Genomic DNA, 13,675 nt, shown 5'->3' on the forward strand with positions numbered 1-13,675 from the left:
CATAATTCTGAGGCCACTTGCCTAAATCAGGTGGAATTCTGTAAAGGCAGTAAAGTTATACTAGAACGAAAGTCGCGTGAGTAGAACTGGAATCAGACCTTGAATATTTAATTACAGAATTTGTAATATTTTGCAAACACTATCAATGCTATATAACTAGCAAAATGGCTGTTCTCCAAAAGAACAGTAACTTCATTGATATTTTTACATCTGTCATTTATTATCTGAAATCTGGGCAGCTAGCTGACTGATCATTCTTGGGAGAGCAGACTGAAACATGGGAGATAAACTGTACCTACAAAAATGAACAAAGAAAAGATGGGCATGGATACCCCCTGTTCTTTCACATGTGGGCCCAACTTAAGTGCTGATGTTTTTATCCATAAAAGCATATCCACACCAAAAATATTGATTCAAGCACAGAGATACAGAACTTTGGCAAGAGAATGCATAAAACATAAACTCATTCATAAAAGAGGGCCATTATAAAGTATCAACAGACTCAAGTGTATATTTTGCACCTGAAATAATTATAAATTCTATTATGTAGGTGGGAACCACAAATATAAATCACATGCTAACACCAACAGGCAAAGTTTATGCTGAGTTAACAGTCTCTCAGCTATATCCAGGGGAGTTCATGCTTATCACTGGCTCTGGGTCAGAACTCCATGATCTGAGGTAAGTCCATCTTTTTATACGCTACGTACTCTTAGACAGTCATATCAGAAATACAAGATCTCACCAAAAAGCCCTTGCTTTTCATGTACAACCCCACTCAAGTTTTTACACTATGGGCATGGGTACATAATCAGGTTCCATGAAGTAAGAAAAGGCAGGGATTTACTGTGCATCAGCTACTGTGTGAAAATTGCTCATGAGCACATTTCTACTCCATAGTAAACGAAAGCAAACCTGTGGTCATTTTTCCTCTTTCACTGTGAGTTAAGCTGAGGGTGAGGGGGAAGCATGTATCCAGGCAATTACTAGAGAACAGGCAATTCACTGTAAATCGCTGTCCTTGCTTACCTTGTGGTAGCTTGTTTGTGTAGCTGTCCTAACAAGCAAATCCTGAAGCCCTTACTCAATAATTACTCAGGCAAAACTTTGAAGTTCATATGAGTCCCTTTCTAAGGACACTAGTACTTGAGCCAAAGTAAATAAGTACCTACAGCATGTAGACAAATAAACAAAGTTAAGAATTAAAACGGGGCAGCTGCTTCATAGCACCTGTCTACTTGCTCTTCTCCTATGGTAAATGAAAGCTAAATTGCAGCTATTTACCCCTCCCTTGGGTTAGTTTTAATTTCCTGTAGGGCAGATGGACAGTTGCTTTCCATGCTAAGTCTCTAGCCACTTGCACCTTACTGTACTTTGTTTTTTTCTTCATACACATAGGTGCAATCTTTGATATCATAGGGGTCTGCATTTTACTCTTTAGTTCAGTTGAACCCTGAAATATAAGCAGTTGTATAGGGGAATTAAAGTAGAGGTGTAGCTAACTGTCCAGCAATCCTGTACTATTTAATATAAGTAGATGTTGATTACCTGTTTGTATTGTTTGCCTTATTCTGAATTGTATGTTGACAGACAATGGGTGTATTCTTTTGAGTATTTTGGCTTGTACAAAAAATAAAATGGCACAAAGAATTAGTGACCTTTAAAGCCAATGCTACTGGTGCTACTTGTTCATTTGTTCAGATTCTGATGCTACTAGTTTTGTCTTCTTGATATTAGGGCAGTGCTATATGCTTCCTTGGTACTGAAAGAAAGAACATTCAAGGAGGAAAAAAAGGCAGAAATACATTGCAAGAGTGTATTAAACTGATTCTTTCAGTATGTGCATTACAAACAAAGTCAGTTGCATTAATTCTGGCTAAACACACATAACAAAAGAGGGATCTCTGCTGGGAAAGAAAATGTGCAATTCACTGAAAATTAATCCCTAAAAATAGTTAAAGAATGGAGCACTTAAATTTGATGCCTTCACCCAAAGTGAATAGTGTCTTTTTGTGTAAGCGGCTCAACTGGAATCAAAGAGAATACTTTTACACCCAGCCCCAACATACTTATTGCTGAAAAAAATTCAAGAGCCTTGTATGGTCCCCCAGCTATTCCTGAAGATTTTCTAAGAAGGCTTATGAGACACCAGCCTGTAAGATTTTAACTATTACCTATTTTATCCATATTTTGCAAGCATCATGAAAAACAATCCATGGCTGCTGTTTTTGATTGAACCAAGACATAAATGAAGCATCTCCTAATTCTGTATGAAGTCCTCTGATCACCTCCATCCTTTTCCCCTTTTAAAATCTGTCCTTCTCTAGTCCTACACGAAACTGTTTCTATTGTTGAGCTAACGTTTCCGCTACAAACCCCTTTTTCACACCAGTTATTAAAGTGATTCTACAATTTGATCTGGTGAGGGCTCTAGGCCTCAAGACTCCTGGGAAGACCCTTATAGTCGGAAAAAAAATTCTTTCCTGTTCTGATCTGCAGTATTCATGGATCAGACAGGAAAGAGTAAAAATAAAGGGCCCAGAAAATGAAGACCACCTTGACCATCTGCCAAGCACAGTTGTTTCATGTACCACTGAGGAAAAAGGAGGAGGAGGGGACTGCCTTGAAAACAGGAAAGTCTGAGTTTGTACTGTTCCAAAGAACAAAGTTTATGGTTATTTGGGAACTGTTTGCACCCCAGATAAAGAACTTCATTATAGATCTGGAAGATATCACAGAAAGAAATGTAAAATTGGGATCTCTTAGTAAATTGCTGCTTAGCAGCAGTAGCAGCAGTTGTAGAACTTACTATCCTAGCTATAGCAGTAGCTAGGGAAAAAACAAGTACAAAAGGCTCAACAAAGTAACAGCAGAGGCAATAAGAAACATGGATGACAGTACATTTGGAGCAGCTTCAAAAGGGGAGGAAGAACATAAAACATCTGTTATGCTGTAACTGTTAGGTGTGTACCAATCCATAGTGACATGAGTGTAACAAAGCCATCCCAACTTTAACAGTGATTTGTCCAGGGTCAAAGAAGGGGTGATTAAGCTGATCTATCGCTGCAGGTTCATATATGTGTAACAATTACAGAGGCTTTGTACACACATTCAGTTTTTCCTGAGAGAGTTGCTGTTCTCCTATGAGAAACGACAAGTGTACAGATGTTCAGGTTTTTAATCCCAAGGTAAAAATGGCTCCTCCAAGAGAAAATAACCTGGAAACAAACAGAGTTAAATCCCCGCCCCCCCAGGAGAAACTCTTCTGGGACAGAGAATATCTGTACATGCTGTGGTGGGTAAGTTTTTCTACCAGGAGAACAAACCTGGGAGATTTCTCTCAGATTATTTGAATGTGTATATAGAGCAAAGTAACAGCTGCTTTGTGCTCCTGACTGTCTGCTTCCCTTCCCCTTTTGAAACCACTCCAAGTATATGTTACAATGACTATAAGTCTGCCAGTGACCCCCAGATATTTTACTGTTTGCTTAAGCACACTATTTTCTTCTACACTTCCACAATTTGTTTGGGAAATGCCTGAGCAACCACTCTGATCTCTTACATATGCTGACCTCAGAGTCAGTCAGGCTGATTTGAAGCTGCTCCCCACAGAACAAGTCCTAAATATTTGGCCTTTGATAGATTAAAGCTTTGTTCGGTACACTTGGTGGATCCTTGATGTCTATAACTTCTAGATCACGGGTCTTTTCTAGAGTTATTGGATACTTAAATAGTAAACTCTTTGGGATAAAGATTTCACTACCTTGTGTGTTCAGCAGCTAGTGCAATGAGATACTTTGATCCTTGACTGGGGCTCTATGTATAGCAATAACAAATAAATTTAATAGCAATTAGCATAGATCACTTACCTTGCAGGTTAAATGTATGTTTTGGGGTTTTGTTGTGGACTCTCCGTCTTTCAAAGTTTTTAAAAGCAAGTTGGACAAAGACTCATCTAGAACAGCGTAGTCAGGGACTATATGACCTCCTGGAGTCCCTTTTAGTTCTGCTTTTCTATTAATCTGATTTGTCCGTGGAAAAAAATACTGTGTGTGTGTGTGTGTGTGTGTGTGTGCATGCGCGCTGCCCACCAGTCCTGCTCCCAGATATATATCAGGAATAAAAAAGTTAATTAAATTGTTCTTCTCTTGCAGGTGGATAGAAGAGGAGTCAAAGGCAGGTGGATACAATGTTGAAATTAAAAATATTACAGATGAGATGGGAGTACTTGGTGTAGCAGGACCATATGCACGAAAGGTCCTCCAGAAACTGACTACTGAGGACCTTAGTGCTGCTGCATTTAAGTTTCTTCAGGCCAGGCATTTTAAGTTTTCTGACATTGATGTTACTGCTATTAGGATATCCTATACAGGTAAGAGGTAGGCAAAACACATGGTCAGGATTAATGGCAACTGGGAAACTGACTAGTGTGACTAAAATTATACTGCAAAAGGAATATAATAAGCAATTGATTTATCAAATTCTATATAAGAGAAACCCTTTTACACTGATTTTTCAAACATTTTCTAGTCAGCTACCATGAAATCTTGAGAAGATTGCCCACAAATAAAATGCCCCTAAAGTGTAAATATCTTTTCTTAACAGAACAAAGGCCTATTCTGATAACCTTTTTGGTTAGTGGAAATGTCAAGATTTTTTTTGGTTTACCAATAACTTAGTGTCTGTAAAATGCCTTGAAAAAGTAAGGATAATTGATAAGCATTTTGTTTTTTTCCCTCCTCTTTCTCTTGGTATAGACCAGGGGTGGGCAAAATATGGCCCGCAAGCCAGATCCAGCCCATCAAGGGATTTTGTCCAGCCTGCAGCAGGCCCCTTGTCCCTGCCTGACCCATGCCATGGCATGCGTGGCTGGTCCCACCACACCTGGGTACTCAGCAGAACTCGGTTGGAATAGCTGCTGTACTTGCTTCCTGGCAGCCCGTCCAGTGGCGGCTTGTTCCATCTGCTGCTGCCAGTCTCCACCTCCAGTGGACCTGGCTTTGGTGCCTAGGCACTCCAGTTCATCTCCTCTCACCCACCATTGGGGGTGTTGGATGGAGTGGACAGGCGGGGTCTCCAGAACCTGTGCGGACTGGGAACATGGCGGGGTTGATGCTATGGGGCTGTGGGCAGGTGGGGAGTGTAATCTGGGAGCAGGACAGGTGGGTGGGGCCAGGGTTGGGATAATGATTGGGATTGTGGGGTGGTGGCAGTATGGGGCTAGGGCCCGGGACAGAGCCATGATCTGCTGCCTGCATGTCCCGGTAATGAGTGATGGTTCTGTGGGCAAGGGCATGTGGGGAGCAAATTGCAGCTCTGTCCTGGGCCCCAGTCCCAGGCTGTCATCACGCATGATCCCAATCCTAGCCCTGGCTCTGGCTCTGGCCCTGCCTACCAGTCCTGCTCCCAGATGCTACTCCCAGCCTGCACACAGCTCCATCCCATCTGCGTGGCTGAACATGGGACAGAGCCACTTAGGGAGTTTGGTGAGCTCTTGTGAGCTGACAGGTAGGGGATGCTGACCCAGCCCATGACAGCTCACCGAAACTCCCTAAGTGGCCCTGAGACCCACATAATTGCCCACCCCTGGTATAGGCAGATGTTTATAATTGCACTGATATCAGATGGTACTAGTATAAAATGTTATGATGTAACTCTTATAACTGCATGTTACTGTTGATACAGGATTAAAGTTGCAGCAATTTAGTTCATGTATCACTGTAGGAACATACAGAAGTAACAGTTGAGCACATATTACTGTAATGTGCAGTTCTTTTATATTTCCTTACATAGATCCATTAGATTTATAATTTTCTAATTTATAAATTTGTGTTTTTTCCAACTTTTATAATTTGTGTCCCCCTTATATTGTCTCCTAATCAATCTCTCTTATTTCCCCAAAGTTTGTTTTTCAAATTAAAGTACAGTAATACTGCCAGTGCTCTAAGACACTTCCTTCAGGAGCTTCTGCTGGAAAGAAGAATATATGTACTGTGTCTTATTACTGAATTCAGTATAATAAGATAATTATTTAGCTCTGTCTAGGACTAAAAATAGTAGGATTGTTTACCACAGACTTGACTTTTTTATTTTTTACCACAGGTGAACTGGGTTGGGAGCTCTACCATAAAAAAGAAGATTCTGCAGCTCTTTACAATGCTATAATGGAAGCAGGACAGGAAGAAGGAATTGACAATTTTGGAACTTACGCTATGAATGTCTTACGGCTGGAAAAGGCTTTCCGGGCTTGGGGGGCAGAGGTCTGAAAACAAATCAATCTCATTGTTCTATTTGTTTGTTTTTGTTTTGTCTTATACAGATACTAGTCAGAGCACAAAGAGTTAATATTTGTTCCAGTTTCTCAATCTGGAATGAAGAGAAATTAGAAAAAAAAATCTACCCTAATGATGACCTATACCTTTTATTAGGTAAAAATAGCTAGTGTACTCCATTATATTTTTGGCAAAGATAATCTAGTCAATTTACTGCTAGTTTTCCCTTCTTAGCATAATAAAATAATGAAGTTTTGCATTGTGGCATCTGGAAATCACAGGGACAAGCTTGTCTGGAATTTTATATAGAAGAGCTTTTTAAGATGTTTCGTTTGTGCAGTAATTGTGTCATGAGCGGAAAATCATTCTCAGCTGATAAGATTTTTGAAACTTCCTCATTTCCCACCAGACTAATATGGATTAAAGAATTTGACAGAAACAAAGAACCAGTCCAGCAGCAAAGGGTGGACTCCTGAAGAAGTCAGTTTATTTTTTGATTTCTTGAAACTTTTCCAGATTCATTTGTAGTTAAAAGCAAGTAAGAAGGTACGGCATTATCTCAGAAATTTTACAGTCTCTTTTCCCTGGCTCTAAAATATTTTGTTCTATATTTCTTTTACTTTTTCTCAGTGCTGCCAAAGATGCCTTCTCCCCCGCCCCATTTAATGGCCAGGCAGTAGCAAAAGGAGCAAAAGTTTCTATGACTAAAGTGGATATAATTGGCAATGCATTTATTATTTTCTTTGCCACATATGATGTTCTGGTGCTCTGGAACTGATTAATATACCTCGGTTGTCCGTGCTTCTGTACATTTTGTTCTTTGATGATGTCTCATTTGTTTTTAAGCTATGTATTTATTATTGATGTTAAAACTTACGATACCTAAAACAACTCATGTTTTATGAGTCTGCTCTTTGTTGTACATATCATGTATAGCAATATGCACTTTGCCCACAATTACACTGATACAGCTTTCACTGTAGTTATCTGTGGTGAAGAACAAATGGAAATCGACATAGAAACACCAGCAGCAAAACAATGGGCATGATACTGGTTTATCACTAATGGATTAAATATTTATTTTGTAATAGATGAACTGTGACACTAATCCTTTGGAAGCAGGACTGGAATATTTTATAAAGCTAAACAAGGTAGGTCTCCATTATTTTCAAAACTTTGTTACTTAGGAGGTTTCTTCTAAACATATTTAAGTTTTCTATGATATACAAGTATAGATATTTGAAAGTGAGTGAAACAAAGTTTGTCATTGTATTGTAAAGTAATTCTTATTAAGTGTTACTTTGCTGATAACAATATTCTTCATATTTCTTGTTGACAAAATTATATATTAGAGTTTATACCATATTTCCTTACATACATTGCACCCCAAATATAGTACACACCTTGTTTTAGAAGGACAGAATGAAGAAAAAAGATTTTTCCATAGTTATGGCTGCATAGAACAGGGACAGAGCCTAATCTCCAGGCCCTAACCCTTTCTTTCCTGAATAACTAAAGCTGAATCCCTAGCTGCTGCTAAAAACTGGTCTCTGTTGGTGGGTCTATAATGTTATAAAGCATTAAAGAGTCTGTGCTAACTAGATAAGGAGTCTGAGCTAAAGAGGCTATGAAACAGAGACACTGGGAACAGGTAGCAGACAGTAAAATTGCCCTAAGAAAGGTCAGCTTGATTAGGGGAAATCAAGACCATTAAGAAAGGATCTTATTAACACCTGTGGAGTGAAGAAAAATGAGTCATTAAGTCAATTAACTCCCTCAGCTGCCTAAACATCAAGACCATAACTGCTTTACAGTAAACCAGGAATCAAACTAAGGTGCTTCCAATCCCAGGTAGAAAATCAGAGTCCCTGCTTAAAACACGCACCCCAATTTTGTGGGGCTGATTTTTGCGGAAGAGGTTTGTGTTGTATGTGAGAAAATACAGTGTATATATACATTGTATATGTCTTATCTAAGGTTGTGTATGGGAGGCTTTAATATAGTAAAAACAGCTCTTTCAGTAAAGTGGCTATTTTGAGAAACTTGGGTCTTGTAACTTTTTGAAAATATGTAGTATCTATATACCAGTGCACTGCAACATTTATATTATGGAAATATGGAAAAGTTTTAACCTGTCTGTTATTTAATGAAATGTTTGGTGCAGCATTCTCTCTTATCTCCCACTCCAAATTTATTGTATCAGAGTAAATATAGGCTTGAGGAAAGTTAATTTTAAAACAATTGCTCAGTGCAGACTTGAATATGAAGAATTAAACCCAAGAAGCTAAATTACTGTGTTCTTATAAAACTTATTTATAAAGCTGCTGAAGAAGCTTCATCAGCAATCTGATTGCTGCCTAATTCTAAATCTAAGAAATGGTATTAGGTTAGGGTTGAAATCATGGCTGTATTTAAATGTAGATTACAACAGTTAATATAAACTGTCATACCTCCTTTTACTGGCATTGTTGGCTTGTAATAATACATTGGTACTTTTTGTCCTTCATCAAACTCTATGCAAAGTCCTACATATATTTCCTTAGTCTCTGTCCCTCAGTTCCTCATCTGTAAACACTTCAATTCATGGAGAAATTGGGAAGATATATTAATTAAAGTTTGTAAAACAGTCAGAATCTACAGTGAATAAATTCCATAGAAAAATCAATGAAGAAATCTATATGAATCTGTTCTAAAGGCAGGACTGGATTATTCTGCAGTAAATAAGGCCTAGAGCTCAAATTGTATAATGAGAACAACATAAAATGTGAGCACAGTTCATTCTGTGCAGCAGACAAAGAAAAAATCTTTTGGGTCTTCTATTCTGACTTCCTGCATGGCACAGGTCCCAAAATGCCTACATCTTCCTCAGTGCGTGGAGCTCTGCTGATTTCCTCATGTCAATGCTTGTTCCTTTGTGCAGTGGATTTATTGCCATGCAGATTGCATAATATAATTTTTCCCTAACTATAGAAAATGACAAATGAGAAGTAAATACACCGAGTCTATGCATAGTATAATGCTTTATTTATCCTTTACACGTGGTCCTGCCATGTAAAACACAGCTGCAGTATGAGAATGAAGTGAAAAATAAAGTACATTTGTTATAAGGGTTTTTTGTTTTCCATTTTAATTGCTGCTGCAGCTGTTTCTAGTATTATCAGGAATAGCAACCATAAACAGAGATAAATTGTCACTTATCCATGATGCCTATGTAGGGGAGTAAGAGGGTATAAGGCACTCCTTATTTTTTGGTACATGTCACTTGCTTCACAAGATAGTGAAGAGGGTAGGATAGGGGTTAGAGACCCGTGACAGACATGCCAAAATGTGGCACGTGAAGGCATTTTACTTGACATGCTCCTCGGGGCAAATGGCGGGGGCGGGGTTGGGGCTACGCTGCCACAACAAGGATCAGACCCCTTGTAGCTCCCCTGCTGTCCACCTGGAGGCACACATGCAGCTACTGCTGGCAACAAGCCAGGCCGGGGCTCCACAGACCTCAATGCAGCTGCTTGCAGCCTCCCCATCACGTTTTGCGGGCAGCCTGGGCTCTGTGCTGGCTGGCAGGGGCTTGTCTAGCGCCTGGGCTAGCTGTGGCACGTGGCCAGAAGGTACAAGCTGCTGCACCAAGGTCTGCAGAACTCCTGCTTGGTGCATTGGGCACCAGGTGCACATGTGCCTCTGCGCAGCTGGCAGGGAAGGAGCTAGGGCTGGGCTGCCACGACTAGAACTGGGCTTCTCACAGTTACCCTGCTATCTACCTCTGGCACACTAACATTTTACAAGTTGAGGTTGGGGTGTTTTTGGCGCTCCGGGAAAACGCTGCCTACCCTGGGATCGAACAATTTTGTGAGATTGCTATTCCCTATTCCCTCTGCACAAATGGTAAGGGAACAGTTGGGCAGGGTGGATCTATGCCACTGCAAGCACAACTAGGAAATTTGGTGCCCTAGACAAGGGAGGGTGGGAGTGAGCCTTCATACAGGCTCCCTGCTATCATGGAGTGGAGTTCCTGAGGGCTGCCATTCAGGCATCTCCTCTCTAAAACATTCCAGGCCATTGTCCTTCCCACTCACCCCTAGTTATACTACTGCATGTGCTTTATGGTGACCACACACACAGTGACCACCTTCTAAATGGAAGCTTGTAGGAAGAATACCAGCTTCCAAACAGAAGCTGATCATCATGTGCTTGTGCAAAGATTCAAGGAGATGCATATTAACTTCTGAAGAGCCGCATGTAGCTCCACCACTGTTCTATATCTTCCTTAGCTTTCTTTCCAGAATGAAGAGTCCTGGTCTTTTTAGTTGCTCTTGGTATGGCAGTTGCTCCATACCTTCGATCACTGTTGTTGCCCTTGTCTGTTATCGTTTCTAATTCTACTATATCCTTTTAGAGATGTGGAGACCTCTGTACACAGTATTCAACATGTGGATGCACCAGGGATTTATATAGTAGCATAATGATGTTTTCCACTTTGTTTTCAGTCTCCTTCTTAACGATGCCCAGCATTTTATTGACTTTTATTGTTGCCACTGTGGACTGAGCCAAAGCGTGTGGGTTTTTTGTGTTTTTTTTTTAAAGAAAACTATCCACAGTGACTGTAAGGCCTCTTTCCTAAGTCATAACAGTGATTTTAGAGGCCAGCACTGTGAATGCTATGGTTGAGATTATTTTTCCCTATGTGCATTACTCATGAATTTGTCAACACTGAAGTTCACTTCCCACTTTATTGCCTCTGCCTATCTCACCCTGTTTTGTGAGATTTTTCTGTACCTTTTTACCATCAGCCTGGAATTTAACTATCCCAAATAATATAGCGTCATCTGTAAACTTTGAGATTACACTGCCCACTCCCTTTTCTAGGTCATTTATAAAAAAATTGAGCAAAACAGTGCCCTGCACAAATCCCTGGAAGACTCGACTCTTGACCTGCTTCTATACTGAAAAATGACTATTGAGCCATACACTTTGTTTCTTATCTTTATCCAACTTTCAATCCATGAAAGGCGCTTTACTTCCAATCCCATGGCAACTTTTTTTAAATAGCCTTTGGTGAAGGATCTTGTCAAAGATCCCTTTCATGTCACTTCATCAGATGCTGTGAAAAGAGAGCGAAATATAAAGTGGAGCGAGTGATTATAGAATATTTCAAGTCAGGGGAAAATCATTTCAAATGAAAAACTTTAATTGACTGCTTGTGCAAATAAAGATTTCTTCCTTCTGAGAGAATTGCTTATCAGCTTGGCAAAATGTTAGTGAAAGCCTTCATAGGTAAATCCTATTTCACTTTTATGCATCTAAGAGGAGCTTACATAGTATAACTGCTGTTCTTGAAACTTGTGCACAGTTTGGATACCATTGTCACCTGTGACAGAATAGGATCAGAGAAAAGTAGTTAGGTGTATTAGTCTGAAGTCAGGGTGGATCATCCAGGTATATACATTCTTGTTGCAAGTAAATTAAGGTGAAAGATGGCCCTTCCACCTTTTAGTTCAGCAGTTGGGAAACTTGTTTGGGAAGTAGAAGGCTCTAGTTCTAGCCTCCCCCTTACACTGAGAAGGGTTTGAACTTCTGTCTTCCACTTCCCCACAAATTATTTTAACCACCAGACTAGGCAATAGGCAGAGCATTCTCCTCTTGAAGATGGCCCACTGAGCAGACAGATAGGAAAGATCCTTGGGGTCAAGAGGCGGCTAGAAGCTAGAGGGACTATGGCTCAGTGAAATGGGTGCTACCCTGGAGCAGTGGGGGCCTGGTTCTGTCCTCTGCCCCCAGTGGCTTTCCTGTGCTTTTCATTTATTATTCACTGGATAAAATCCATAAACAGTAGTGGGATCATTTCTGCCCAGCCTATGGCTTGGTGGTTATATCACTTTACTGGGAATTGGGAGATACAAGTTCAAATCGTTCTTAGTGAGAGAGGGGTGTGGAACATAGGCCTCCTGCTCTCTGGACAAGTGCCTCAAAGTGGGGGAGCCTCCTCCACCTGTATCAAACATATGCTCATTGTGTTTTTGTATGACTAAAGTTTTGGGATGCATGTAGCACTACACACATGCCCGAGTGATTCTCGTGTACCCTATCATCTATGCAGCCATAATACAGCTTTCTGAACATGCTCACAAGGGAACACAGGGCAAGCACAGCTGTGCAGAATTCAAATAGAATCCAAACCATGACAAAAATGACGTGGCTGTGTAATTGCCATTTAGAATGCGTAAAGATGAAATAGGATTGTGCATACAGTATTGCCATGAGAATGAATTCAAATCTACATAATTGCTACACAGCTTTTTTCAATTTTCTTTTAAACTATGTGCAACAGTGCCATCTTCTGGACACTAATCAGAGTAACTAATAGTTTAGCTTGTGGAAAGAATACTAGTTGGGCACATCTACACTGGAGTTTATTGCTCTGAGGTGCCATGTTTATGTTTACCAGTCCTGGCTGGTAGGTGACTCAGGGGATCATCCTGCCACCCCGGGTCCAGCCCAACTCAGTGTGCTGCAGAGCTAGACAGCAGGCATCCCCCATACTGAAGCACCCTTGTGCCCCAGCCAGCTGTGTCAGTGTTTACACAGGTGATGCTGTGCAGTAAAAAATGCTGCAGCCAGGGTAGTACTTGTATTTGCAAGTACTACCCGGCTGCAGAGTTTATTAGTTTCCTGCGGCCTAATAAGGCTGCATGTATAGATGCAAGACATTTACTGCAGAGGTAATTAGGTTACCTCACAGTAAGTCTTGTGTAGATGCACCATTTGTGCTTATGTGTACTGGTACCTCTTTTGACATGAGCAATCAGTTAATATTCAAGCTCTTGCCAATTGTTCCCATTGGGAAGAGAAATTGAGGCTAGAGTCAGGTGTTTCTTTGATGCAATCCTGTTTACTTACAAGGTAAATAAACTTAGTGAACAAGGTGATTCCTGTGTTTGCTTCTTACTCATAGAAACACTGTTCTATCAAACAGTACTTGGCAACTGTGTTTACATTCAGACCTCAGGGAAAAGTTATCTGATTGCAAGGTTCAACTCCTACTTCAGATTTGCTATGCTGACATGCAAGTTGTGCGGTGGCTTATATTGTTGCAGGTATCAACAGGTATTTGTTGTCTTCCATCCTGAATGAAAAGCAGCTACCACACTCAGCAGCTTTTGTGAGCTTTGTGACAGCCCAAAAAACAATGATTCTTTAAAATCACCCAATGTTTAGCAGGATAATCTGTAACTTATTTCTTTATGGGAAACTTTGGTACAGTCATCATACATGTAAGTTTAATAAGATGTTCTTTTTTCCTAACATTTGAAGATTTAAACAACCTTGTCTAAGGTTAAGGTGCCTGCTGCTCTAATAACATACAGACATTTTAAAACTTTTGGCTTATTTGCTATTTTTTCCCC

General features: G+C 40.2%; 1 protein-coding gene across 1 annotated transcript in view; it reads left to right on the forward strand.

Moving 5' to 3' along the window:
* The window catches only part of DMGDH (dimethylglycine dehydrogenase), an 89,183-nt gene that overhangs the window by 49,127 nt on the left and 26,381 nt on the right, over window positions 1-13,675 (forward strand). Inside the window, exons 12-15 of the mRNA XM_019531703.1 lie at window positions 551-681; window positions 4,155-4,372; window positions 6,103-6,260; window positions 7,364-7,423. Coding sequence (XP_019387248.1) covers window positions 551-681; window positions 4,155-4,372; window positions 6,103-6,260; window positions 7,364-7,423 — 567 coding nt within the window. The remainder of the gene's footprint in view (window positions 1-550; window positions 682-4,154; window positions 4,373-6,102; window positions 6,261-7,363; window positions 7,424-13,675) is intronic.

The sequence above is a fragment of the Crocodylus porosus genome, unplaced genomic scaffold (assembly GCF_001723895.1).
Source record: "Crocodylus porosus isolate Cpor-Errol unplaced genomic scaffold, CroPor_comp1, whole genome shotgun sequence".
NCBI classification, from domain to species: domain Eukaryota; kingdom Metazoa; phylum Chordata; order Crocodylia; family Crocodylidae; genus Crocodylus; species Crocodylus porosus.